This window comes from Aythya marila, assembly GCF_965140915.1.
Source record: "Aythya marila genome assembly, chromosome: 2".
Classification (NCBI taxonomy): domain Eukaryota; kingdom Metazoa; phylum Chordata; class Aves; order Anseriformes; family Anatidae; genus Aythya; species Aythya marila.
Window position 1 is genome coordinate 68097520 of NC_139043.1, and position 27165 is coordinate 68124684.

General features: G+C 42.3%; 1 protein-coding gene across 1 annotated transcript; it reads right to left on the reverse strand.

Moving 5' to 3' along the window:
- SYCP2L (synaptonemal complex protein 2 like) lies at window positions 1–26625 on the reverse strand (the record flags this gene model as incomplete). Its single annotated transcript, XM_082755357.1, has 29 exons — window positions 1–376; window positions 787–867; window positions 1312–1370; window positions 1451–1550; window positions 2557–2651; window positions 3954–4075; window positions 4706–4837; window positions 6583–6646; window positions 6799–6945; window positions 9073–9122; window positions 9290–9441; window positions 10463–10518; window positions 11350–11398; window positions 12657–12721; window positions 13727–13772; window positions 17483–17693; window positions 18689–18749; window positions 18842–18934; window positions 19758–19803; window positions 20128–20180; window positions 20631–20773; window positions 21515–21549; window positions 21810–21898; window positions 22030–22115; window positions 23283–23307; window positions 24471–24571; window positions 25697–25820; window positions 25914–26051; window positions 26602–26625. The coding sequence occupies 29 exons, from the start codon at window positions 26623–26625 to the stop codon at window positions 361–363; spliced, it is 2463 nt and encodes an 820-aa protein (XP_082611483.1). The 3' UTR covers window positions 1–360.
- Between the last annotated feature and the right edge of the window lie 540 nt (window positions 26626–27165).

A 27165-nucleotide genomic window follows, 5' to 3' on the forward strand; every position in this document is an offset into this window, starting at 1 on the left:
CATATCAGGCTGTTGGATAAACCATATTATTTAGTTCTTTTTCTATTTCTTTGGTATTTAGTGGACCTGTCTTGCATTTTTCAGAAAATCTTGATGTTACTGACACAGGAGTCAAAGCCGGAACCTTCAAGCAGTCTACATTAATACTGAGATTTTTTGTGTGTGTGAAAACAATGTTGTTTGCCATTCCCTCCCCCCGCCATTTTTCTTTCCACTTAAAGTAGATTAACATATCCTTCACATGACCATCTTTTCTGTGTGGTTTTCTGTGTGGCATAAGATGCTCAAACATGAAGAGCTCTTGTGAATCCAGAGGTTGCTAGTCAGAAGGAACAATGAACATGTTTTCTGCTGCCTTCTTCATTGGGCGTTCATACTGTAAAGAAAAAATAGGCAATGAAGTTTGAATAAGCTTTTATGTTGCATTAGACAATAAAATGCAGAGAGGTGAAGAGAACATTTAACTTCAGCTTTTAACTCCCAAATACCTAGCCTGGAACAAGGCACTGCAGGATGAGCATCTCCCATGATGTGACTGCTCCTTTCTCAGCCCTGCTGCTCTGTGAGGGACCCTTCACCAGGAGCAGTTGTAGTAAGGAAATGCCTGCACCCTGAGCAGCTTAGGGCTTGTAATAGGAACTTATCCTTAAAGAGCTACACAGGCCACTGATTACACTAAAGCCAACCCACAGATAATGGAATCCCTCAGATAAGAACCCAGGAGAAGTATTACTACATGATGGTTCCTGTCACAATCACACGCCTAGAGTGGTTTGGGCACAGCACCTACTGTGGTGTTCTGGATCCTGGATCGTACTGGCAAAGCTCCAGGTTTCCTCACCCAGGGCTGAGTCAGCAGACTGAATTCTGGAAGAAAAAGTAAGCTTGTATAGTTGATCTGTGATGAAACTTAGTGATATTTACCAATAAGAGTGAACCTTGGGATTCCCCTTTTGCAGCTTCTTGCTGAGCAGTTGTACCAACAGCATTTTATTTTCTTTTTTAAATACAGAAAAGGATCACCTCCTCTGACCCCTATTATACACAGACATGACCTGAGGGTTCATCCCTTTCCAAACCCTTGTACAAGTCTCTTGAGGTATGAGCCCACCCTACACAGCTTCCCATGCAGGGAGTCCCCTACTGAGCCCTAGTCCCAGTTCACAGACCTCACAAGACTGCAAAGGCTCCATCAGCAAACAGAGCAGAGGTGCCATACCAGCTTCAGGCTACTCCTTTTAAGTAGCTACTTCTTTAACTTGAAGCCATCACAGGACTTGTGAGCAGGCACAACTGACAGCAGATGCGTACCTTTGATTCCGCTGGTTGAAGAGAGAATTCATTTTGAGTAACTGGGTGTTCCAGAAGTCCTAAGAAGAGCCCCAAAGAAACCCCAAATTACTTTGGAAGGGGCACCCCTGCAGGCTGGCACAAGAGGAGTCATACACACCATAGCATCCTTCTCCATGTTTGACAAGATTTGGGTTTCCTTCTCAAGGCTGGCAAGCTCCTCAACAACAGTCTTCTGGAAGGTGTCCAGCTTATTCAGTCTGACAAATCAGAGACAAGTTTTCAGGGATCAGCAGCACAAGGTGACTGAAATCCCCACTCTCTGCTTTGGACATCAGACCTGCCTTTAGGCAGAGGCATGTGTCCTTGCTGGGCTTGACAGGGAAGTCTTGTTCTCAGGGCACACAAATAGCTTTACCACGCCAAATCAAAGGTGTAGGTTGGCCAAACAACCTTCCTCAGGTAGCAGCACAGAGGCTGTATGCTCTGAGGCTCAGTACAGAGCATACAATAAGTTTCCTCACGCAATTATTAAATAAAGACTATGATTATATAAAGACTATTATTTAATAAAGACTATTTTGTACCCTACTTCATCTAAATCCTGCAGACAACATATGCAAATCTATCTGGCCTCTGTACATGTCAAGTTATGCCTGTATTTTGCCAATGACAAATCCATAATGGTTGCACCTGATTTTGAATACATCTCCAATCTGAGAAATCTGACAAGCCAGAAAGCAAAAGGACCTGTTGAAAGCCCCATCAGGTGAATACACATGAAGTCCACTGGCTGACATTTGTTTCATGCACAGAGACAATCTACTGAAATGGGTCTATAACAAAGCTGGAATAAATAACCCCTTACTTTTATTCTCACCCAGTTCACTAACAAAGTTAGCCTGGCTTGTTTGTTCACTCTCTTAAAAACACAGCAACAAAAGCTATTAAGTGTAACAAGAGGATTTTTAACAGATTTGCAAACAATGATGACAGCAAACAGCACTCTCTGGCTGTCTACATCAGCCACTCCTAAGTCAAGCTTTCTTTGTATTGACTAATCCATCCTCTCTGCCCTGAGAAGCAGGACAAACCACCAGAACTATACATCTGAAACTCCACTTACAGAACAGTTAGAGGCACACAACCTTTTCTGCCTTAAAAGCTGTGAAGATCAGGCTCTGCTACAAAGAGGCATTTCAATTTCATACCAATCAGAATTCACGTGGGGCCAAAGCTGTTTTCAGCCAGCAGCAGACAGCTCACCTGCGCTCATGTATCTGGTTCAGCAGGACAGACATGGTCTCCTCAGAAGTCCTCAGTGCGTTCTGGGCACGCATCTCCATCCTTTTGTACCTGGACTAACCACAGGATGCACCATCAGGGATGGGCAACAGCCCAACCCCAAACCTAAAAATCCAGTTTGCAAAGCACTTCCCTGGAGCACACGCTGCCCCATGGGGCATGCTCAGCTGAAACCATCCTAAGTCAGATTTAAACTAGAGGGAGATAGCAAGCAGCACTTTAAACTAAAGGGAGATAGCAACACAGGCAAAATGGTGTGAACATGAACTGGATTTGTTCAGCCACACTACTCACACCAACAGATCTGTGTAACCCATGTGATTTCAGGTCAGGATCCTGCTATCCAGCCAGCAAAAAAGTGAAGTTCACTAAACTCTGACACACTTAGCAGCTGCACAAAGCCAGGTCTTTGTTAGCACCACTTCAGATCAGCATGAATACAAACCACGTGTATTTTCATCATAACCGACTTTTAAGCGCAGCCACATTCAGCCTCAACTCAGCAGCTAGTGCCAGAAATTAGGTGTTAGAACCTAATGCCAACTCAAAAAAAAAAGTCACTGTTACAGAGTGTCAACCCACTATAAGGCTGCTCTGACACATCTGGTTTGTTTAAGGCTTTTAAAATACGCAAGATTCATGATGGGCCAGATATTGTCCTCTCATGTTAAGCTTGGTTTAATGCTGACATGTTACAGTTCAATCAACAGTAACGATTAGTTACACACACTGCATGTCAGGTACATCTAGACTGTGGAGCAAACCAACAAGAATCATCAATACAACTGACTGTGAAACCACCACCACCAAATCACTGCACTGGAGGGAACCAGCATGTCCTTATGGATCCACATGTTGTACTCAATCAGTGCATCCTGCATTGCTTTCTGTTTTCCATTATGAAAAACCTCTGTAGGTTATTCTGAGCTAATGAACTCTGTGATCCAAAATTAAGTTTTCCTATGCCTGATATTTGCCCCTTGAGAACAAATACCAATGGCTACAATTTAAGTGTGCTGCCACTCTGCTGGGTTGGTCTTCAAAAAAAAAATCCATTCTTTCTGATGAAATTATTTTAAACACCTAAACAAGTATTACATTCCAACACAAAAATTAGAAAAAAGGAAGAACCTAATTAAAACCTCCCTTACGAGTCACTCCTTGCCCTTCCTCTAGGGCTTCTGAGAGCACAGGGGCTGTGCAAAACACTTAGAATAGCTCCAGGCTAACAGCTACTGCAGCCAAAACTCTTGGGCATGAAATATAGATTGAATATTTGCACCAATTGTTGAAAGGCAGTTGTGTTTACTATGAGAACATTTCACCCATGTTGTACATGTTAAGAGAGCACACATTACCCAGAACAGTTTCTTTCGTTGGCTGATGAAGCTTTCAAATGCAGTCATCATCCCTGAAGCAACAGTATCTTCATGATTTATCTCAGAATAAAATACATCATCCTCATCTTCCATTTCCTGACCTACAAGAAAGTGTATGCTTGGTAAGTACTTTGCTGGGGGTCTTAGTGGAAAACACACACACATGCTACCACAGGGAGATATAAAAATTAATATTCATTAGAGTGGAGACTTGAGGATTGCTCCTCTGGAGCTCACAAACAGGAAGGAAAACAGCTTAAAACACAGTTGGAAAGTGGGAAAGACTTGTTAGCAAGCAGTGTTGAATAAGAGGTGTGATACTAACCTACTGCAGAGAGCAGCACATTTACAAGTAACTATGCAAGATGATGCCAATAGAGGTCAGTTATCCAATAATCAAAGTTAGTTTGTCCATTATCTCTGTGCTTTCTATGTTTTTAAATAGCTCTGGTCAAACAATAGTCAAAAATACTAGAAAGCACTACCACTACCAGGCACCTTCCTGAGTGCATGGTGGTTAGGAACACCAAATTTCAGTATTCACTCCTCTAAATGTGTGGCATCCAGTAAGTGCATCACAAGATGTGCCTTCTGCTACATTTTGCCTTTTGGAGAGGATACCCTCCCTTCATATACCTCTCTGCAAGCTTCCGCACGACTGATTTCTACCACCAAAAAAGAACAGCTGGAAACACTTAAACACTTCACCTTAGAAAACAACCTTGCTTTACCTATTTGGATCTCTTCTTTCTTCTCATCTGAATCAAAAAGTTTCTTTGGTGTACAGGGAGCATCAGAGGACAAGTGTTTTGTTTCCTGACTGTAAAGCTTGGGCTTCTTCCCAACAGTGCCACTTAATACATCTAAAGAGAGAAGAGGTTTCAGTACAGACCTGTTCTTTTGCAGAAGACATGTAGCAGTATCTACCAGGTACATAAGCAAAAACCACCACTAGAATTACCAGTGCTGAACAAGCAATTTTGTTTTACGGTCTAGCATCAAACTTACACATGACAGAACACAAGACTTCACCAGCAAGTCTTTTCCCCTTGCAAAAGCAGTCAGCCAGACCATCTAGTGCCATGCAGGCAACCGGAAAACTAACATGTCCATCTCAAAGATGATTTAGTTTCCCACTTGTCCCACTACTCTAGCCAGAAAAAAAAAAAAAAAAAAAACACTCTTACCCATCTTCTACCCCTTCTCTCTTCCAGCCCAAGCCCACAATCTGTTTATACTCATTTGTTCTTAACCTAGTTTTAGCTGTTGCTTTAAAAGAAAAACATAAGTATGGAAAGAGATAAACTAATTGCACCCATTATAACTGAATTCCAGATCTTCAAAGCCTTACCACATGATTGCTTGTAGCCCAGGAACAACCTTGTTAACACAGAGCTGGATGTGGCAGCATGTATTTTAAGTAAAACAAAACAACAGAATATCCCTCCTTAGTCTGACTGTCCATTTCTCTGAGTTCATTTATGTGTCTGTGGTTAAACAATCACCTCTCTGGATTCTCCACTGGGCAGAAAACAGGAAAGTGGTCAAGCCCAGGACAAGGGGTCAGTGAGGCCATGAGGAGCATGCTGCTGCAGCAGCAGATAAAGTTAGTACATGGAGTAAGTGTTCATGTGCAATCACAGATCACACCTGACATTTCTGAACATATCCCTACTTCTTGCCTTTGCATAGCATCCATTTTTCTCCAACTATAAGACTGCAGTAAATGGTGGTTAAAAAAAAATCGCCAGCACTTATTTTCCCCCAAATTAAGCAGAGGTATTGATGGGGTGAGGGTATATTCTGCAAGTGCTGGACAAGTTGTGCACATATTGGGGAAGCCAGCCTATGAGAAAGAATGCCTTTTTCCAAAATGGAGGTTTCAGTGACTCAGTTTGTTGTCCCAATGTTAACTGTGAAGTCTACAGTCTCTCAGAGCTACATCAGCCTCATAAGAAATAGGATGACAAGTCTGTTGTTGCTTAACTTCCATGAAGTTCAGTAGTTCCAAACACAAAGACACTCTGCTGCAGTTTTGAGCAAGGCTGTGCAAGTTCAGTCTCAATAAAAGAATTAGTAAATACCAACATTACCTAAAAACCTTACAGCTGTCATAAGCATCAGTACAAATCACCATTTACCAAGAGCTTCATACCTAAGAATACAGACATATACCACTATTGTAAAGAAAGTCTATAACCTCCTGGGATTTTTATTTTATTTTTTTTATCATTATTCTTCAAATTGAGGTTGTACTGCATCTCCAAGTCATTAAAAGTAAATTTGGGATTTATTCTCCCACTTATTTCACATATTTACTCTCAGGCAACTAGTTTGTAAATCCCCATGCTCTTACCAGCTGTGCTAGTAGGTCTCCTGCGAGCAAAGGCAGGATTTAAGAGTTAGCAATCAGTTCAGGAATTTACACAAAACATCCCACCATAGTCCATATCACAATATGGACAACAGAAATGGAAGGTGTTTCTTGTGCACAAAGCATCCCTCAGATACATAAAACCTCAGTGCCTTCACATCTTTGAAAGAAAAGAACCATCAGCACCCCTTCTACTTTTTAACCAGTTCTTCTATGTTACTGAGACTAACGTACCTGAGTCCTTCCGCTTAAAGTTTTCTTCTTCTTTTATATTATTGTCAGATGCATTTTGAAACTTCTAAGAAGAAGAAGATAATCAGAAGGTGCCCAGTGCTGCAGGCAAGCAGTCAGGTTTGCAAAGCAAAGAAGCAAAATGAACCAATACACTGCCTACAGGCCAGAAGTAGGCCAAGAGCAGATCAGGAAGAGCTCAAGCACTGCATACAGCACCTGTGTTGCCTTCTCCTCCACATCAGAGAGGCCCTCAGCAGATGTATCCAGGGACAGTGGTGCCACTTCAGGCTCCTCTGAGAGCACGTCACCTGTGAAAGAGTGCAGCCAAGCAACAGAGGCAGGAGAGGTTGAGTCCTGTGTTGTCTAGACACCTGAATTTAACAACAAATATAGAAAAAAAATACAGCCATCCTTCTCCTCTGCCTATCCACACATGCACAGGGAGCAACATCTCAAACTCGGTCCAAAGTTCGCCTTGTTTCTGGCTGCCATCACATTCCCTTCCTTCACCTCATGTTGCTGCTGGGTTGTTCAGGTTTACAGAGCAACACCTAATGCTGTTGCCCGGTCCAGCAAGAGCACTGGTGTTATGGTTTAACCAGGCTGGCAGCTCAGCACCACATGGCAGTTCGCTCACCCTTCACCCTTCCCCCTCTAGGGTGGGGGAAGAGAATTAAAAAGAAATGAAAGCCTGTGGGTTGAGATAAAGACAGCTTAATAGGACAGGAAAAAAATGAAAATAATAATGGTAAAGTAACTACTACTACTACTGTGTCCAAAAAAGCGATGCACAATGCAATTGCTCACCACCTGCCCCGATGCCCCCTCTGTCCCTGAGCAGATGGTCTGCCAACCCTGGCTAGCCACCCCTATATATTGTTCAGCATAATGCCATTGGGTATGGAACACCCCTTTGGCCTGTTTGGGTCAGCTGTCCTGGCTCTGTCCCCTCCCAGCTCCTTCTGCATCCCCAGCCTGCCCACTAGCAGGATAGGGCAAGAAGCTGAAAAGTCCTTGGCTTCGTGTAAGCACTGCTCTGCAGCAACTAGAACTGTTACCGATGTTACTCTCATCATAAATCCTAAACACAGCACCATACCAGCTACTAGTGGAAAAATCAACTCTATCCTAGCCAAAACCAGGACAGCTGGCAGGAGGAAGAAACTGAGGCAGGGAAAGTGGGATAGTGTAATGTCAGTAGTATGATATCCAGGAAGTCCAAAGCAAAAATTAAAACAAATAAAAAAAAAGCAAAACCCCACAGAATCAAAACCCCCACATTGCAGCATGAAGATAGGCTGCTTAACTTTTCAGTAGAAAAAGTTTCGGGCATCACTAGTTTTCCATAACCACTTTATGGTGCAGTCTAAATTCAACCCAGTGGCTGATGTACCATCAGGTGCAGAGACACACTGCACTGGGTAACACCACCTAAAGGGTTTTTGTAGCTCCAGACTGTCCACAGAAATGAATAGTAGTGTAAACACTGTACATGTCTTTACTCCCAATGAAGCCTCAGACCTACCATAGAAAAAGTGACCATCAGCACTGCAGAACAGAGAGGAGAGATCTTCCAACCAAGTTTGTGCAGAGCTGACATATAAGCCATGGTCTGTATCTGCACTCAGTAGTTGCTTTACGACATAAATGAAAAAAATACCAGTTCATAGGCACACTATATATTAGTATCTACAGATTATTTATTTCAGACCTTAGAAGATAATGCTTGAGCAGAACATTTTTTGTTTGCTTCTGGGAAACAAAACCTGGACATTTAAGTAGAGGTAACAGATTAGCCTGGACAGGGTAAAGTATAACAAATGCAGTGCATTCTTCCTCCAGAAACCACACAATTTAGGTGCCAGGTAACACAGCCCTTGTGCCCTACTTTCATAATATGTTGAACAACACTAGAAAAAGAAATACCAGCAAGATCCACTGTAGGTAAGTCATCTCCTTTGGAGGTGGACATGCTTTTTTTCTTTAGCATTTCCTTTTGATCTCTTCGGCTTTCTTTTAGCTGGGAGCAGAAAGACAAGTCTTAACATATATTTCCTTTAAACAATACAAGTAATTTAAATTTATTTTGGTGTGGTTTGATTTTTTTTTTGTCATGGAGTTTTGTTTGTTTCTACACTAGGAGTGGAAACTTTAAGTTAGATATAACACATAGTGACACCTCTCTCCAACTCTGAAGGAGATCTGTATCTTGAAGTCAGCTGCATGCCAAAGTTTTGCATTTAGCCAGTAGAGCCTAATTTGCTTAGGGATCATGCACAGCTGTTTTTATGAAGTTTCCCATGTTTTCCTACAACCTCCTTGTTTCCCCAGTCTCTGGTGACCAACACAATACCAGCAACATTTAGGCAGCAAATTGGTCCATTAGAACACTTGAGAAGATGGCACCAGCTTATTTGATTCCCACTGTTTGTATGTTTTGCATACATACTGTTTTTAAATATGAGACACATGAGCATGACAGCTCCTCACCTCCTGGGTCTGGTAGTCACTGCCACTACTTGCGGAAGACACTGGAAGCACTGCAAGGAGAAAGGTTTACCTGGGTACCAACAACATAACAGGGAGCCAGAACTTGTTCCCAGAAGGGCACCCAAAAGGGGAGGATTCCTCCTTCACAAGCCATCACTAGCCACTTCCTCACCTGCAGTTTTATGCATTCACTGTGCATGACACACACCAAGCTTACCTTTTAATTTTCTCCTCACCCTACGCCTTTTTCGGGTATAGTCAAGAGATTTTGGCAATGGCTGTTTCTGAGAGTCAAGGATCCAGCTCTTTTCACTCTGACTGTTACTTGTTTTTTCATGGTTGCTTCCAGAAAAAAGATGCTTCCTGTAACTAAAGACACTACCAGGAGTCAGTCCTGCTCAGCCAGCTCCCTCTGCCCACCCAGGAAGCTCCATAGCCATTCCCCTTCCTCTCCACCAGCAAATTGTCCCATTTCTTGCTCCCCACAGTAAAATACCCAATGCATTTTTAAGCTGCATAAAAACACTGAGAAGCAAACACTTGCCCTTTTCCAGTACCGTTCAGAGCATCGTCATGCTTCATCACCCCCCTTCCCCTCCTGTGTCTAGAGGGGAGCACAGCTCTTGGCAGAGGAAAACCCCCAAATTAGAAAGCATGGATGACCAACTGGCCTTCTCTCAAGCTTGCTCACATCCCCATTTCATCACTCCTGCCAAGTAACCCACACAGACACAAGTCAGACAATTAGGTGCTGTGACAGTGTAACACAGGGGTGCAGAAGGGCACAACCAAACAGTGCTACTGAACAGGCCAGCAGGATGGCCAGATTATTCATGCTCAGCACTATTAGTTAGTTTATCAAATTAAATTACAAAAATCTTAAGTTAAATATATTAATAATTAGACTTTGGCATTATTATTGACAAAGAAGTTTCCCTTCTTTGGCTGGCTTCTGAAGCTAACAATTTTGGAATACCAGAACTTTAGCACCTTTCAACAAAATTAGGCTATGTGCTTCAAGGCATCTAACCCCTGGCTGCTTGCTGTAACTAGAATTGGCCAATAAAAAGCAGAGTGCTTAAATATTTTTCAGGAGGTAAACCAGTTGTTTAGGTGCATGACTAGGGAAGGGGACTGCTTAAGAGCTCAATTCATAATATTGTTAAATTAGGCAGAAGTCATTCTTCCCTCTAGTAACTCTGATATTCTCAGATTCTGTTTAAACATTAGTACCAGTGACATCCATAGAAGCTGTGACAGCCAGGCAAGGAACTATTTCATTGGGACCATCACACAGCTTTCCTGATCCTAACTTAAACTGCTTTAACTGAGGTAGCAAACTTTTCCACTGAGCAAGAAATTTATGGATTGTGCATGTATGATCCTGTACCTCAAATTCTGTGAAGAAGTTTTCTGGCCAAGAAGTTTTCCTTTGGCTTCAGCAACCTAGAAAGAGAGGGGGGATGAAAAAAGTAAAAGTCACGTGTCTTGAAGTTCAGTTACCATGTGAAATAATCTGAAATTAAACTGTATCTACCCAGGCAGATTTTTGAGGGAGTTGTTGGGACACTGGGCAGTATACCACAAAGCACTGTTTCATGCTGACACCCAGTGGCAGTAGTGAGAAGCAGACGGTGTCCAGTTTTATCAGACATTTGGTGTGTCTCGTTCACCATCCCTGAATTAACAGGAAGCTGCAACAGCACATGTGAAGAGGCTGAGAGCCAAAGGGCTTGTGTATGGGAGAGCCACCTCGATGGAAACTATTAGGAGCAAGGTTTTTTTTTTTTTTTTTTTTTGCTTCCTGGGAAGACCTGCTCTGGTCAGATGCAAAGCAGGCAGAGTGACTCATTTTTGCTGGATTTTCTAACAGCCTGCAGATGTAAACCAAGCAGAATGTCCAACCAAAGCTTCACAAGGACTAAGTTTAAGCTGGGATTCCCAATGTGCAAAGCATGCCTCAATAAAACAAGAACAGAGGCCAGCCTTTGATCACAAAGATATCCCCCAGCATCATTCAAGCACCAGCTCAAATCCTATCGCAAACAGTTGTAACATCACAGTTTCCACCCCAGAACTCATGAAGGTACTGAAGCATTCTCCCCACCTAAATACATATATTATGTATGACACCACAAAGAAGTGCAAGAACCTCAGATTCCCAGTTGCCTCTAACAGCATGTCCACCCTTGCTGCATGCCTGAACCCAAAGTCACTGCTCCCTGGTAGCTGCTGAGCAAAGCTCAGCCCCTAACAACTTCTTCCCTATAGCATTACCTTTTCATGGCTTGCAGAGTCTGAGCTTTCAAAGCCATAGGAGTCCTTCCTGGAAGACAAAGCAACATATGCATGGCAGCGATACACAACCATGAACAGTCACCCAACTGCACTGCGGGAGGGGGAAATAACATTTAATTTTGGGCTCTATTAATAGCAAACAATTAAATAGTTCATATGCCTAAAAATACTATTTCCTCAGCTTTTAAAAGTAGCTTGTTCCTTTCCTACCTAGTCTCTATTATTGTTTTAATTAATTCTCACACTATTTCTTTCAATTGTAAGTTTTTAATTTTAAAAGAAACATTTATAAAAACAAGTCTGTACATGTTTATGTAATCAATATCTTGTTCCCAGAAGTTACTAATACTAGCACATAGTAGGACAGTCATGAATGACATGAAAGAATTTCAGAAATATTTAAGAGGAAAAAAGCGTAATTCCCTTTTGAAGGTTGTAACTTAACATTTGTTTCCTAATCACTTCTCTGCATGCATCTAAATTTTGTTCTCATACCCTTAATTATCTGAAGTACATTTTTCTTTCTCTAAATGGCAGCTATTTAAGAAATCCTACAATTAGTTCTCAGCATACAGTACACCCTTCCTTTCTCATGAACATAAGAATAGGGAACTGCACCCTTCTTGGTAAAGCTTTCTAGCAGAAAGAAGCAATGTTCATTTCCAGATGAGGCACTACAGGGAGCAGAATGACCAAACCAAGACTTCTCTATCCCTACCTTCTATTATGTTACTCCTGCATCAGATTTTTCATTCTTACCTACAATCAATCAAAAAATTCATTTATGCATGTCTTCAGGCTAAGAATCCCTAGGCTAAACAAGGATACAAGACAACACTGGAGCCAAACACTTGGACAGCCAAACCCACAGCAGGGAGAAAGAGCCCATCCTAAAACCCCAGAGCATGTGATACCAAAGACCTAGGGCAATATCAGGAAGGTTTGGGCACTTGTGAAAAAGGTTGCCACTCATAACACAACCCACCAGAGGGTAAGAGGATTATGGCTAGGTAAAGAAAAATGGAAATGCCAACTCGGCATTGTGTCATAGAGGGAAGGGCACTTTTGGCAGACTGGAGTTAGCTTCAGGAACTCTGTTCACTTCAGGAACACACAGGTTCCCAGTGGGACAAGTAAGGTCCTTTTGTCATCTCCTGCTTGTTTTGGTGCCTCCTTTGTTCAGAAAGCCCACCCCATCAGTGCTCCTTCTGCCCCACCCCATTACTGCTAGAAGGGGTCTAAAATCACCTGGGACACCAAACCCCACATGCACTTCTGTGCCATACCTGTCTTCAATCATCTGTTTGGCCAAGCCTTTTTTTCCATTTCTCCTTTCCCTGGTATTGTCCTTCTAAAAAGGAAAAAAGAGTTGCAGGATCTCGAACCACAATATGCAGCCACCTACTAATCCTACAGCCTGCTAGAAACAGGGATAAGGAATGTCAGGAAACATCAACATTTGCACCACTGCAAGCCTATTGTAACAGTCCAGATATAAACCATTTCCTGTAGTTAGTTCACACGAGAAAGTGTGGGAGCCCTGGAGCTGAGGCCAGGGAGACAGTGAGTTGAGGATAAAGAAATAGTTTAAAAGCTCTGAATTCTTATGCAGAGGGAAAGCATTACAAAAACCTTTGAGTAGTGAAGTACAAATGTGTGTATTTTATAGAAACGTAAACCCCAGGACAAATCTAAAATCTGATTTCTCACATAAGCTCAGTACCAACTTCAAAGCAAAATTAGTCTTTTGGGAATTTCATTTCTTTCCTGTATGGCATGGATTTGTTTTATTATTATTTAATACCTCAGCAGAAGTTCTCAAGTGCTCAAGTTGCCTAAAGACATGCAGCCACAGATAGCTCTTATTTACCTGTTTTTCTCTAGCTTGCAAGCTCCCATACCAAGAATATGGAGACAGATCTGTCCTGGGATCATCATTAGAGCTCAAATACAAAGCGTCTTTGTAAACTTCCAGACGCATCTTCCCTTCAGGAAGCAAATCTTTGCTCTTGTAGACCATGTGTAAGGCTTGCAACACATGAATTTCTCCCATGGAGGACCAGGCTAGCTGCCTATACACCCTGCTCCTGGGCCTGCACACAGCATACCACTGCCATGGTATATACTAAGTAAGCTCAGCTGAGCCCAAATTGCTTGCTTGGGCCACACTATAGTAAGGTTGACAGGCATTGCCTTCTCAGCTCACTCCTGGTGCTAAAAGGCACATTACATCTAGTGTGACATTACATGGGCTCAGGACTGGCTCAGCCAACCCTAAGTGGCTTTAGCTGTGCCACTAGAGCATTTCCTCCCTTACCCCACGTCTTCACTGAGGTGTTCCCCAAGGCAAACATACCTTCGGTGTTGACTCCTCCATGGGTGGTTCTTCTAGGGCCTTCTCACTGGGGAGAAAAGGACATGTGAGGAAACATGGTGCTGGGGGACTACCCATTTAAAGCTCAGATCATCAGTTTATGAAGTCCTAAGAAAAAGAACTGGCATCAGTAAGTCTACCAGCCTCAAAGCAGTGCTTTAAAAGCGAAGAAAGCTAACCAGTAGCTCTACAGAGTCTGCCTACTTAACTATAAGAAATGCTGTCCTTCATGGCTCTGAGAAAAGGTATCACTAATGCCAAGGTGGCCTCAAATTCACATGATCTTTCACAAAGATCATGGTCTTTATTATGAATTGCTATGTATCTGATGAGCTGAATATACAGCAGAAGAACTGTAATACAGATGTATGCATACTACATTTGGATTAGATTAATGATGAAACTAAGATGCATCCAAGCCAGGACCTAAATGCTACCCTTTAACCAGTAACTATTCTGAAGTGTTGTAACTATTGGCAAGCCACCTTGATAGCCAAGGTGGCTAAGATTTGATTTTTTTCATTTAGTAACTGACATAGATCTCAAAAATCTCATGCGTTAAAGCCCCAGAGGAAGGAAAACACACTAAAGAAGAGTCCTAGACAGATAAGAAAGAAAAAATAAACACCTTGCAACTTCTGGTCTGCAAGGCGCTTACCTGGTCTTAACTTTTGTCCTTGGAGATAGAGTTTTGGATTTTTTTGCTGAAGGAGGCAAGGAAACTACAGCTTCACCCTCAGGAGCTAAAAGTAAACAATTTACCTGCTTTTGCTGGGAGGCCCACAAAAGCAGAGTCTTACCAGGTCACCCGGGTGATATTTTACTGGGTCAGACTTAAGGAACTGAAGGGAGCCATGCCTGACCTGAGCCTTGGTGAGCATTGTCCATGTCAGTCTGCTGGCCCACTGAAACCATGGTGATACCAGAGTTAACTATTTTCTGTTTAGAGACCTGAAACCATGAAGAGAGCATGCACAGAATAAGAAAAACAGGTGGTCCCTTGTTTGTTCATGTGTGTGGCTTGGTGGTTGGCAACTTTTTTTAGGAAAAGATTTTCAGTGCTAGCCTGTGGCAGCAGCTGGGTGACATGATCCTTGTTAACCACAAAAGTATTTTTGGTTATAGTTCAGTAATACTATGAGCAACTCACTAAGAGCATCCCACCATCTCCTTACGAGGCAGAAAAAATTTTTCCCCCCTTTTTAAAACAGTTTTTACCAACACTGCAGCTCTGCAGGCAAGTGTTTAGGCTGACTTCCCACTGATGTGAAAAAGAGGAAGTTTGAAAACATATCAGGTACCAGCAGGTTTTCTTTGAAAGAACATTTTAACCACACCTATGAAAAAGCAGAATTGAAGAGGTGATAAAGGGGGGCACAAGGACTGTTTCATCATACACTAAACACTTACTGCTACACTGCCTACTAACGGCTGGTTGTGTTGAGAAAATAAGTCTTCTGAGGGGGAGCCTGCATTTTCAGAGACTGAAAGATCTTCCCTCTTCTGTGGATCACTAGATTGAGGTGTCACTGCAGAACAACAATCAGGATGAGATTATCTTCTTAGTACTTTAAACACAGATGTATGTGCATACATATACCCCTCACTTTTACACACATGCATAAAGGCATAACAGTACCAAATTATTAGGCACAAACCTCTCAAGATCATGTTTAGTAAAACAAAACCAAACACCTCCAAATCACCCCCTGTGGAACCAAAATGCTAAAGATCCTCTTGAGCCTACCCCACAGAGCACATGAAGATGAATAAGTTTATCATCCTATTGCTACCTCGACTCTTAGCTCTGCAAGACATGGCACAACACTTTTTGTCTGACTGAAGCACCAGACCAAATCTCCCACCATCCATTTCCCTGTGCTGAACCTCCACCAAGTGCTGCAAACTTGACTGCAGATAAACCACGTGCTACCCTTTGCATTCCTAGATTGCTCCAAGTAGTACTGCCCACCATATACCTCTGTGTCCTCACAATGTACATTGATGAAAGACCTTCACCCCTCTGATATGCCTCCCAGATCTGGAGGACTTCCATTAGAGTTCATTTTGGGCTGTAACCAGAGAGGAAGGACTACTAAAGAAGTTACTGTGAAGGCTGCTTTTTTTTTTCCCCCTCCAATATGCCTAATTGGAAGCTGTGGATTGTGAGAGAAGGTACTCGCTTTAAAATTGAGCAACTTAAATCCCATAAACTAAAAATAAAAAGTCACCTGCTTCAGTCTGACCAGCTTTATTCCCACTATGGATAGTGTCCTCTTCAGCCACATCTGTCTGTGAGGGTGAATGAATCTTTTGTCAAATGACCTTAAAGAAGCAGACTCCTTCATCTAAGGAAGCTGGCTACTTAATAAGACAATAACCACCAAGAAGTCATTGCATGCTAGCTGAATTAACCATCTGGAAGCTTCTCCTCTTCTACAAGGAGGAATGACAGCCACTGTATGACTATTTACTCTCATGTAGCTTTTTTCCTGCTAATTTTGTGGTCTGTGGCTGAATCACAAGGATTAAAAATGTTTATTGCATGTATGTATATTTAAATTAACAAGAAAAATCACTCCCATGTTCTCCCATTACAAAAAACTTGAGGACTTTTGCTTTTTGGAAGTACTCTGCTTTTACTCTAAGAAGTAGTATGTACACAGGCAGTTTAAGACTTCTCTTGTAGTACTCCTTTTCTTTACTCCAGGTTCTAATACCACAATTAACTTAACCTGTGCAATGAAATAGTTTGAGTTAATGCAAGAGTGTTTACATTTCAAGCTAGGCAATTAAATACAATAAGCTTTATTATATACTTCAAGAATTCCACAAAAAGTCATCACATCACATTGACTGAATTAATTAACAAAACAGTTTAACACTTCCAGCTTCTAAACCACAAATGAGTCCTTTGAAACCTTCCCCCCCCCCCCCCCCCCCCCCAAAGTGTCTAACACCTCTTGTGGTGGTTTTATCATGCTAGGCAGCTAAACCCCACAACCGCTCTCTCACTCCCCCTCCTTAGATGAGGGGGGTAAGAAGTAAAGTAAAGAACAACTCACAGGTTGAGATAGGGATAATTTAATTTAAAAAGTTATTATTAAGGAAAGATTATTATTAACTAAACAATTTAACTAAAGGAAAAAAAAGGGGAAAAGGGAGGGTGGGAGGGAAAAAATCAAAACAACACAAATAAAGGCTATATGGAAGTGCAGAGGAAAGAAATTACTCTCTACTTTCCACAAATGAGCAATGCTTGACCACATCCTTGAAGCAGGGCCTCAACGCACATAGCCAGTGTTCAGGAGGAGGACCAATGTTTTCACAGCGAGAGCCCACCCCTCCCCTCTTCTTCATTTTTCCACCTTTTTATTGTTGAGTGTGACACCATATGGTATGGAATATCCCTTTGGTTGGTTTAGATCAGCTGCCCTGGTGATGTTACTTTTCTCACTTTTTTGTCCACCCTCTAGGAGGGTTAAAGAGAGTCCTGATGCTGTGCCAGCACGGCTCAGCAGCAGACACAACGCTGGCGTGATACCACTACTGTTCTAGCTACAAGTGCAGAGCACAGCACTGTGTGGTCTGCTGCAGGGAAAGTTAACATCCCAGCCAGACCCAGTACACCTCTTTCAGGCCAACAATAAGTGTCCACATGGAGGGTCACAAACCCTCAAGAGGAAGAAAAATATATAATGAACAGACAGGGGAAAAACAGAAGCACAATGTTTTTGCCAAGTGTATATCAATAAAAAAAATTTAGGGCAGAAAAAAGGCAAACCATAATAAGAGCTTACCATCATTTTTTCTTCTCCAAGGACTTTTTTAAGTATATTTAAAATTTCATACTCAGCACTGAAACATATTTTGATTTTTGTTGCTTCTGTCTTGTTAAGAGTAGCAGGAATCTTCATGTGAATTATAACAATCTTTTCTCCACCACCCTCTGTGTAAAAAAAAAAAAAAAAAAAAGAGAACAACTACATCTGTTTTAGAGCAATGCATTCACTCTGTTACTCCAAAAACATTTGAATAAGTGTTTTTGTTCTTCAGTTTTAAGGCAGTTTCTTTCACACCTTCCCCATGCATTTCCAGTTACACCATTGACACATTTATTTCTCATTGGATCTAGATGATTATGCATACAGTACTCTCATACCTCTACCACCACCCTAAGCACCCCCCACCCCCCCCAACATGTCTGACTGGGAGAAGAGGCCTTAGGACTGCAACCTCCTACCCCACCACCTTGGCAGGTTACAGAGCCACCAGTACAGCTTTGCTGCTGTCTGTGCCAAGCAGATCCTTTGTCCTTTCCACAAGGCATAAATACCTTTCCTCTTCACGTTTCTACCTACTGCCATTACAGGACACACAATGAAGAGTCATTTACATGCACAGCATCCTGGTGACACTTGGAGTAGCTCTTATTGTTTCCCCAGCCCTGGGTACATTCAATCACTGTTTCAGTCCAGCTCTTAATGGCAGCATAGCCATTTCCCAGGCACCATCCAGAAAATGAGCTTCTGTAGGGCCTGAAGCAGCTAGCATAGATCTTCCCTTACACTAATCTCACAGGCTGAGCCAGCCTAGCCAAGGGGCTCTTCCCTCCTCCCCTTCTCCTTCCACTTCCCTCCTCTGCTCCCAGGGGCATAAGTCCCTCTCCTGCCTTCCTCTTCCACTGTAGTTGCTGCCAGACCTGACTGAGATACTCCAACTCTTTTTTGGGGTGGGCCAGAGGGGGCAGGCAAGATCAGGTTATTGTGCTAAATGGGCCCACAGATGGTCCAACGAGCAGAGCTGGTGCAAGGTGACAGAGTACATGGCATGGAGAAGGGAAGGCATGGGAACTCTTTGGTGATGCTGAGATTTTACATTGGCTCCCTATGTCTTGTGAGCCCACAGCCAAGCAAGGGCTAATGCCGGTTGCAAAAATCTTACCCTTCAGACTGTAACTGCTGACTGCATCTTTCAACAGCCTCACGGAGTCCCAGAGAGCACCCTTTAAAACCAAAACCGCCACATCAGCAAGGCTGAAGGAGCATCCACCTGGTATATTAGGCTAACCCAAGGCCACCTGGGCTTTACTATTACCTCAGTACTGTCTATGTAAAAAGTCACACTCTGGCTGCCAGTGTTGAAGTCAATCCAGAACTCCTCCAGCTTCTCATCTGATGGCTTTTTCACCTGGGAAAGCATGAGAGCTGTGTTGCTGTTTCTTCTAATACATTATTCTCAGTTTTATTTACTGCAATGAAACTGGAGAAAGTTGCTCCACATATACACACCTTCCAGAAATTAAAGTCGTGATCAACATGTAAGGTGCTGGCCAGTTCACAATAGCTAGTTAACCCAGCCATGCCCACCAAGTCAAAATGAGGCTGTACATCAGCTAAATGAAAGGAAATACCTCAGGCAAATGCCTGCATGTTTGCACCAGGGAACACTGAAGCTTTCTGTATATCTGAGCACTTGAGATAAGCTGACGCAGTGGGACCAGCTTCAAACAAACCTCTTCATTGACTTGGTTTTGATTTGGTACAACTGTCAAGAACACTTGTCAACGCTTGAACAAATGTCAGGAACATTTACTTAAAGACCTGGAAAGCAATCTGCACAATTTATAACCATGACTATGACCTCTTCTATACATGGGCATCATTCTGATCTTGTTTTCTGGCAGTCTAGGAGCAGCTCTGCCAGAGGAATCAGAGTCCTCCTGTTCTCCTGCTTCTTTTCAGAAGGTCTCTCTTCAGTCATCACCATGAAGAGAAGTGCTGGCTCTGCCATTTGGCTGACACACAAGCAGAGTCAGCAGCAGTAGATTAGGAGCTGGGTGACAAACAAGCAAACTTTTGAACTAGAATGGAAAGTTACACTAAGTTCTGGAAAATTAAGTTATTTAATGAAAAACAGAAGGGGGGTGGAAAGACAACATATACTGCACCAACTACCTATTTTAACTGTGGCAGCACTGTAGATAATGTGATCCAGTATTAAGATCTTTTACCTGGTTCATGTCAGCAAAAGCAGATATGCAAGGAAACGAATAGACTCTGGAAGAAAAGCAGACTTCATATGAACATCAATCAGAACCTGACTTTCTGAAAGCTAAAGATTGGCTGCCAATCTTCATGACTCATTGTTCAAAATGACTTGTAACTTCCAAGAAGTTAGAAAAAACACATTGTCTTCAGTACTTTTAACTTTCAAAAGGACCACTATTAGAATAAAATCTTTTTCTTAGTAACTTCATTAACCATGGATGTGATGTACCTTTTTTACAGAACACAAGTTAGTGTACAATCCTACTTTTTCCCCCCCTCTGATTTTAAATGAATTGAAGGAACATCAGTTTAGTTTCTCAGTTCACAGATTACCTTCTGTCATCCCCAAGTCTTTCATTCAGCTGGTTAAGAAATTTCCTGCAGTCCTTCAAGACAAATAATATCTTATTAAAAAAATAGTCCAGCTATGTCTTCTTTACAAAGCATTACATTATTGGAGATTTATAACCTTTACTCCAGTTATAAGTTGTTTGTTTGTTTGTTTTTTAAACTCAGTGAGACACCAAAGGCCAAGAATAAACACCCAAGTTGCTACAAATGGTTGAACTCAACTTATAACCAGCAAGCCTTCAAACATAAACCATACAAGCGAACATATTTGTAAAGAACAACTCAGAGATAAGGGCTTTTCTAATGATACATGATTTTGTATCTGCCAGGTTAAAAAGAAGCACATTCACAAATAAATAACTTAGTGTATCTACAAAAATCAGTTCTGTAAGAACTTATTGCAAGGACATCCTGAATGAACTAGAACAAAACCAGCCCCTGTACAGACTTGCCAAACACATTGTTTTCAAAATAAGGACCCTCACCGTCTCAAATTCTCTATCCTTGATCTCTTTGAAAGCTTCAGCAAGATAGTTATCTTCAAACCAGTGGTGAACAAGGTCATCTCTCCATTTTTTTGTCATTAGCCTACAAAGTGCTTCTGAAAGTGCAACCTGAAGGTCATAATCTACATGGCAAACATAAGCACAGGATAAATACCCCCCTGGCAGAACAGGGTTAGCATCACTGCTCTTAACACTAATATATTTTGCAGCCTTGTTCCTCAGGGTGAACCCAAAGGGTGCCAGGGAACAGCACTCCCAGGCAGCAGAGGACAGCAGCCAAATGCCAGCTGTCAGCATCACCTGCTGCCTGTGCTCAGGGTGTGCAGGGCACTGCACACAGCCCTGTCAGGAGAGGCCCTTGGGCATCAGGGAGGGGATGAGAGGGAAGCCTCCTCGCTAAAGCACTACAATTAAGTGACATTGCATGCTCCACACTAACTCCCCAGAAAAACATTTTGGCTAGGAAAAAAAAAAAAAATCACACTAGGCTAGGAATGGCTAGGAAGATCACACTCAAGATGTAGTAAAACCTTGCTAGATGCAGTTTGCCCACATTACAGCTCAGTGTTATTTTAAGACTAAATGCAAACATACTTTGTAATACAAACAAATTACCTTCTTAGGTACATAAGTTTAGCTTTTTTATTAGTTAATAAGAATTACGAACTAGAAAGATCTAATACACATTGCATTGAATGACTTTTGATAAAGATTTTCTGAAAGTACCATCCGATTGTTCACCCCCCAAGAATCAACTACGTATAAGGAAGTAAATTGAATTAATTCATCTGTATTAAATAAGCAGATGAAGTAAAGCCAAACAAACCCTAGCTTCATAAGAATATCCACTCAGTAGTTCTTACCACCAACCTCCAGTATCGTTTTTGCCAGGTCATTCCTGAAACGACATAATTCAATATGTTAAAGTGGAAATAAAACCCTAATGTAAGCCTAACGTAACACTTCTTAATACACTATCAACTGATGCCAACAATCACATGTAAAGTACAAGGGAGAGCCCTGTAACTCTGTGCCCAAACAAACAGCAAACGCTGCTCAACTGAGCAAGTACTACAGCCCCAGAGCTGGGAAGCCAGTTGCCCCCAGCAAATAAGCACTTCTTTCCCTGAGACAGGGATTGCTGGAGAAAACACTTACGTAAGGGAGCAAATCTCTTCAGACAAGGGGAACTTCTTCCTCTCCTCACGCGGGACACTGTCTAGTATAGAGTTGAGAGTCCTCAAAGCCTTTCCCCCCAAGAAAAGGAGGATGGCAGAACAGGGAGGAAAGAAGCCAACTTAATATACTTCACCTTATTTACTCACACACCCTTGTGTGTGGGCACATCTACATTTTCTTCCCTGAGCATGAGCCTTACCTCCAGCCGCAGAGCGCAGCAAATGCTTCCTTCTGTCACAAGATGTCCTAGCTCAGGCAGAAATAAATTCACCAGTTGTTTCTTCCCTATGAAATGAGCTTGCAAGGTTACTACTAGCAATGAGCAGATCTCTGGATAAAAGATAAGTGAAACAACTAGACTTCGTAGTGTTGAAGGAGTAAAAACATCCCAGCTGTGCACTCATCTGTAAACAAGACTTGCAATCACCTAGTCACAGAAGGGTCCTGGTGACTTCTCTGCAAAAATAACTCCAGGTATTTTAACTGCAGACCTGGGTAGCTATTTAAATAGATATAGAAGGGAGAAGCTACTTACTAACCACAACAAATAAAACAAGCAATACTCAGATTTTTAAAGAAGCCAACAGTGCAAACTGCAATTGTGTTAGCCAGAACACTCCAGTGCCCGTTCTACTTCCACTCAAACATGGGACAAGGATGAATAAGCTCAAGCTACCTGGTGCACAGTGCACAGCTTCTTTCTCATCTGACTTGTGAAGCCAGGTCCCTGGGCACACAGATCTTGCTCTCTGGCAGTACCTGCTCCCTTAGCATAAGGGAAAAGCAGCTGTGGCCATAACATCTTGGCTCCAAAATGAAGGCAGGAGAGGCATCCCCTCTAACAAAGGGGCTATCATCTCAGCCGCAAAGAGCACACAGGACTGTAGCAGCACTTAGCCTATTTCTCAGCTACAAGGCAGCAGCACCCTGAACAATGGCAGCAGCAGCTTGCTTCAGCACATGCCTGCAGACCCCATGCTGCACACCTCTAGGGAAGCAATGGGCTGAAGTCCTCTGCTCTTGGGTGGACTTCAGGGTGTCCAGCTATCATGCTGGCCTGTGGAGGTGGGCACCTTCAGAAAAGAAATGGCACCTGAAGGCACTACAAGGAGACATGCAGGAGCTGCTTGACCAGGCTGACATCCTTTCAGTAGCTCTGCTTATTCTGACCAATTGTAATACTTGATGCTAACAAGTATATTTGAACAAGATACCACAGCTAGCTTTTTTTTTAAGCATATGAGAAATAAAGATAAATAGTAAGGTGTTTTGTTCTATAATGCAAATGTTAAGGAAAATGAACTGGAGGGGAAACTTATCAGGAGGCTTTAAAGAAAATATTGCAGGGAGGAGAGAAGAGAGGGGATAGAGTTCAGGCAGAATTAAGAAGTGTACTCCCAAGACTGAAATTCAGGAGGCTTAGGAACAGAAAAACAAAATAATAATACTGACCTTCATTACTGCACTTGCATATCACCTAATGGAAAAAGGATGTCTTTGTTAACATACAACAACCCAAGAACAGCAACAAAGTGCTTAGGTGTTTATGGCCCTACTGCCACAGCATTCAGGGGCTAAAATAACCTAAAACATTACAGCACCCACATCCAGAAAAGCAGCGCCACCTGAGACAGGTATCATACACTGTCATCGTGCAACATACATGCTGGCACTACACAGGCAGCACAAAGGAGAGGCACCCGCTTCCCACAGGTATTTCAGCAGCACCCTCAGATTTCCTGCAAAGCCCACACCCAGGCACCTGCCTGCTGCTTTTGGTGCATACAGGGGCCTGTGCAAACAGTTTGTGTTCACATGCTACTGTAAAAGTGTTGTAACAGGAGAGATTTGGAGAGCAGTCAAGTCCCTTGAGAATAATACAACAATCACCTCATCATCCACAGTGAAAGCTTACAGAAGTTGTTAGTAGGACAAAAGAATCAAACTCTGACAAATAAATAATTTATGGAGTCTTTCTGATAATCTCAATGCAGTTAGAGGAGCAAGAAAACCTGATCTTGCTCAAAATCTTTTATAGTGTCCTAAAAAGTAGACTGCAATCATGAACTGTTAATGTGTCACAAGCATTCTAACACTCAAAGTACACACAGTTCCAGTAAGAGCACACACATCCAGTTGGACATGTAATTGCACTCACCCCCAGAAAACTTTATAGCACTATAGGCAACAAAAACAGGGGAACAGCTTGTGGAAAGGTGCTAAAAGCATTCTTCCAATCACAGCATTCACATTCCTAGGCCTCTGATAACTTTCTAGTTAAAAACATTGACAATAAATAGATAAGTGATAACAGCAAGTAGCTCTGATTAGCCTTTAAAATTAAGTCAGTCATTTCAAAGACTGCAGGCACAAATAGCCAGGGCCATCTTGTAAAAGCATTTGCACCTGAGGTACAGCTCAGTGCCAGTAACTCATGCTTTCAAAGAAGGGCTTCAATTCAAGTTTTGAGAAATGCATCTGAATTTCTTCCCACTTTTCCTGCAAAAAGAAGCAGTTAGCTGAATCCTAGAATGCAAGGCCCATATAATTATTTTTTGATTAGAAAATTATTTGTGAATGATGGCTAGCTTATGTAACAACAGCAGTCCTTCTACCCCCCCACCCCATTCATGTACATACCAATGCAGAATCAAAGAAGTCTTCAAGAAGTGCCATCAAAAAATGATTTTCATTTGGATCAATGATGATCACAAACCCTCTTGTTCTTTCAAACCAAGATACCAAGTAAAAGAAAAAAAAAAGTTAAAATCTCACAAGAGGTAATAAGACTTAAATAAGATGCATCTGCAGCAAGCCTCACACCCATGGGAATGTTTTCAATCTCTGCACTTCACAGGCCCCATACTGTGTTAAAAGCCACATGGCACGAAGGAGTTTGAATTTCGCTAGCAGGCCATGCCAGCTGCTGCCCTTGCAGCATTCATTCTCCCCCCTTCCCTCCCCAGTCCCATTTTTTTTTTTTCCCCCTTTCTGGTCTCAAGGCACCCATCCTTGGTGCCCAGGACCTCCTTGTCATGACACATTGTAGCTACCATGAACTGACCTCCTCCTGAAGTTTCCAAAGTGAAATAATGCTTAAAATATTTCCCAAACTTTTGCAGTGTTACTATATGAATGCACACTATTCAACATACTACATAGCACCACACACCTATGGCTACCTACAGATCTATACCTGGGGTGCAGAGCTTAGATGGGCAAGACTTCATTAATGTTTCCAGAAAGGAATTTTGATCACCTATATCCCTGTAAAGCATCATTACAACACATTGGGCTGAGGACTCCTTGACACACAAGAGAGCAAGTGCAAACTCTTCTCTCCAAACCACATCAGATGCAGGCATTATTCAGCTTAGACACAAGTGCATTACTACAACTAATGCCAACTGAAATCAGTATTGTGCTGATTAGAAGACAAAATACAATTGCAGATTAAATGCACCTGTTGCACTATATCTGAAAGGGGACCTACTTAAAGTGTACATTAGCTTTTATGATTTTAAAAGCTGAAATTGCTCATCAATTCTACTACTACAAACATTTTGCTACTTAAAATGAATTTATACTGTATTTATGTTGTTTGACAAAAAACACTCATCTAAACTCCTCATCCTCTGCCTCCCTCATCAGCTTAAAAACATAGGTGCAGCAATGATGTTAGCTTCTGTACTGAAAGCAGTGCAAAGAAAGCAACTCACCCTCCCACACCTGCTCAGCTCAAGAAATATATTTAAAAAGAGTAAAATTTACTTTTACAAGCCATACTCTAGTACTCACTTCCTTCAGGGTCTTTCCCTGATGCAAGCAACCCTAAGTCACATTAGTAATTTATATAGGCATTATACTCATCTTGTCCACCAGTCCTTGCTCGATGAGCAAACTCATCCCCTGCTGAAGATCGCTTTTCAAGTAGAGCTGCACACACTTCAACAGCAGGGAGACATTGTGGAATTCGTTCTTGTCCAACTCCTGAAGAAAGACATAGTGCCACACTTGGCTGGCCTGATGCCATGGGTGACAAAGGCAGGCACCAGGACATTTAAGATCAGTTAGGGTACTCACCTTTCGCAGTGCTTTGTCCAGCTGGACAAAGAGAGACTCGCTGTATTTCTGGAGAGGCTCCATTCCTCTCCCTTGAAGCAGATCACTTATTTTCTGAAATCCCTTCCCCTTGAAAGCATCAGTGAGAAGTGATTCGAGCTGCAGAGGGAGGGGAAGCAAACACCACAGAGGCTAAAAAAGGCATGCGTTTGAATCATCACGGTGCTGATTACAAGAAAACACTCACCATGCTACTCTAAAAGCTTGGGGGGTTAATAGCTTCATCTATACTTACTTGACTGTTTCCCTACTTCCATTTCACTCTTACACCTCAAGGTGAAACAGTTATCTCAATCTCCAAAAGAGACAGAGGATTGCAGGAGCTTCGCTACTGAGTTATTTTAAAGGATTCCGAGGAAGGGAGCGAGCAACTCCTTTGGCACAGGCAGCAGTAAGCTGCTCTTATCCCATCCCACTGCTCCCACAGTAATTTTTACATGTTTGCTAAGAAAAAGGCAGTGGTCTTGGCTTCACTTGCAAAGTTACATTAAACGACTAGAAATCCTAGGTCCTGCTACATGCATTTAAGAACGCACCTTTAAATAAATAAATATATATATTATAGGCATATATATTTGGGTCCCTTCCAACTTGGATGTTCTCTGGAATTTGTAAAACAGAGGTAGGGATGTATTTAAAAGGTATTTACATAGTCTTCTGCTCTAGCTGCCATATTGTCATCCATTTCTTTACTCCATTTTTGGCTTTCTTCTTCCTTTAAAAGAGAAAATGTAATATAAGAAAATCACTTTTTCTGCTCAAAATTTGAGGATGTTCTACTTACCCTCCCTCTCCCAAGTTTTCTTCTGTCATCTCCCAAACAAAGTTTCACAATCACCCCATGCTTCCAAAGCAGTCCCCCAGCCCCGGTGCAAGGGGCTCCATGGTGCCCCCCACCTACCCACCCAGGGGCTGCCTGGCATCAGTAGGATGAAAAGGAAGGAGAAAAACCCTTGAGGCCAAAGGATTGCAGGTACACACAGCATTCTAAGTCTCTAGCATCACATCACGAACTCTTTTCTATTCCTGGGAGCTGAAAACAAACTTTTTGGGAAAATCCCCAAAACCAGAAGGCACGTCAACTACTACCCCCCCCCCCGAAAAAACACCTTCAGCAGGTGCAGCACAGCCTGAACTGGTCTAAGCATACCGGGGGGTGCAGAGCAGGCAGCCCTCACCTGGTGCAGCAGCTGGGAGCCCCCCTCCCTACGGT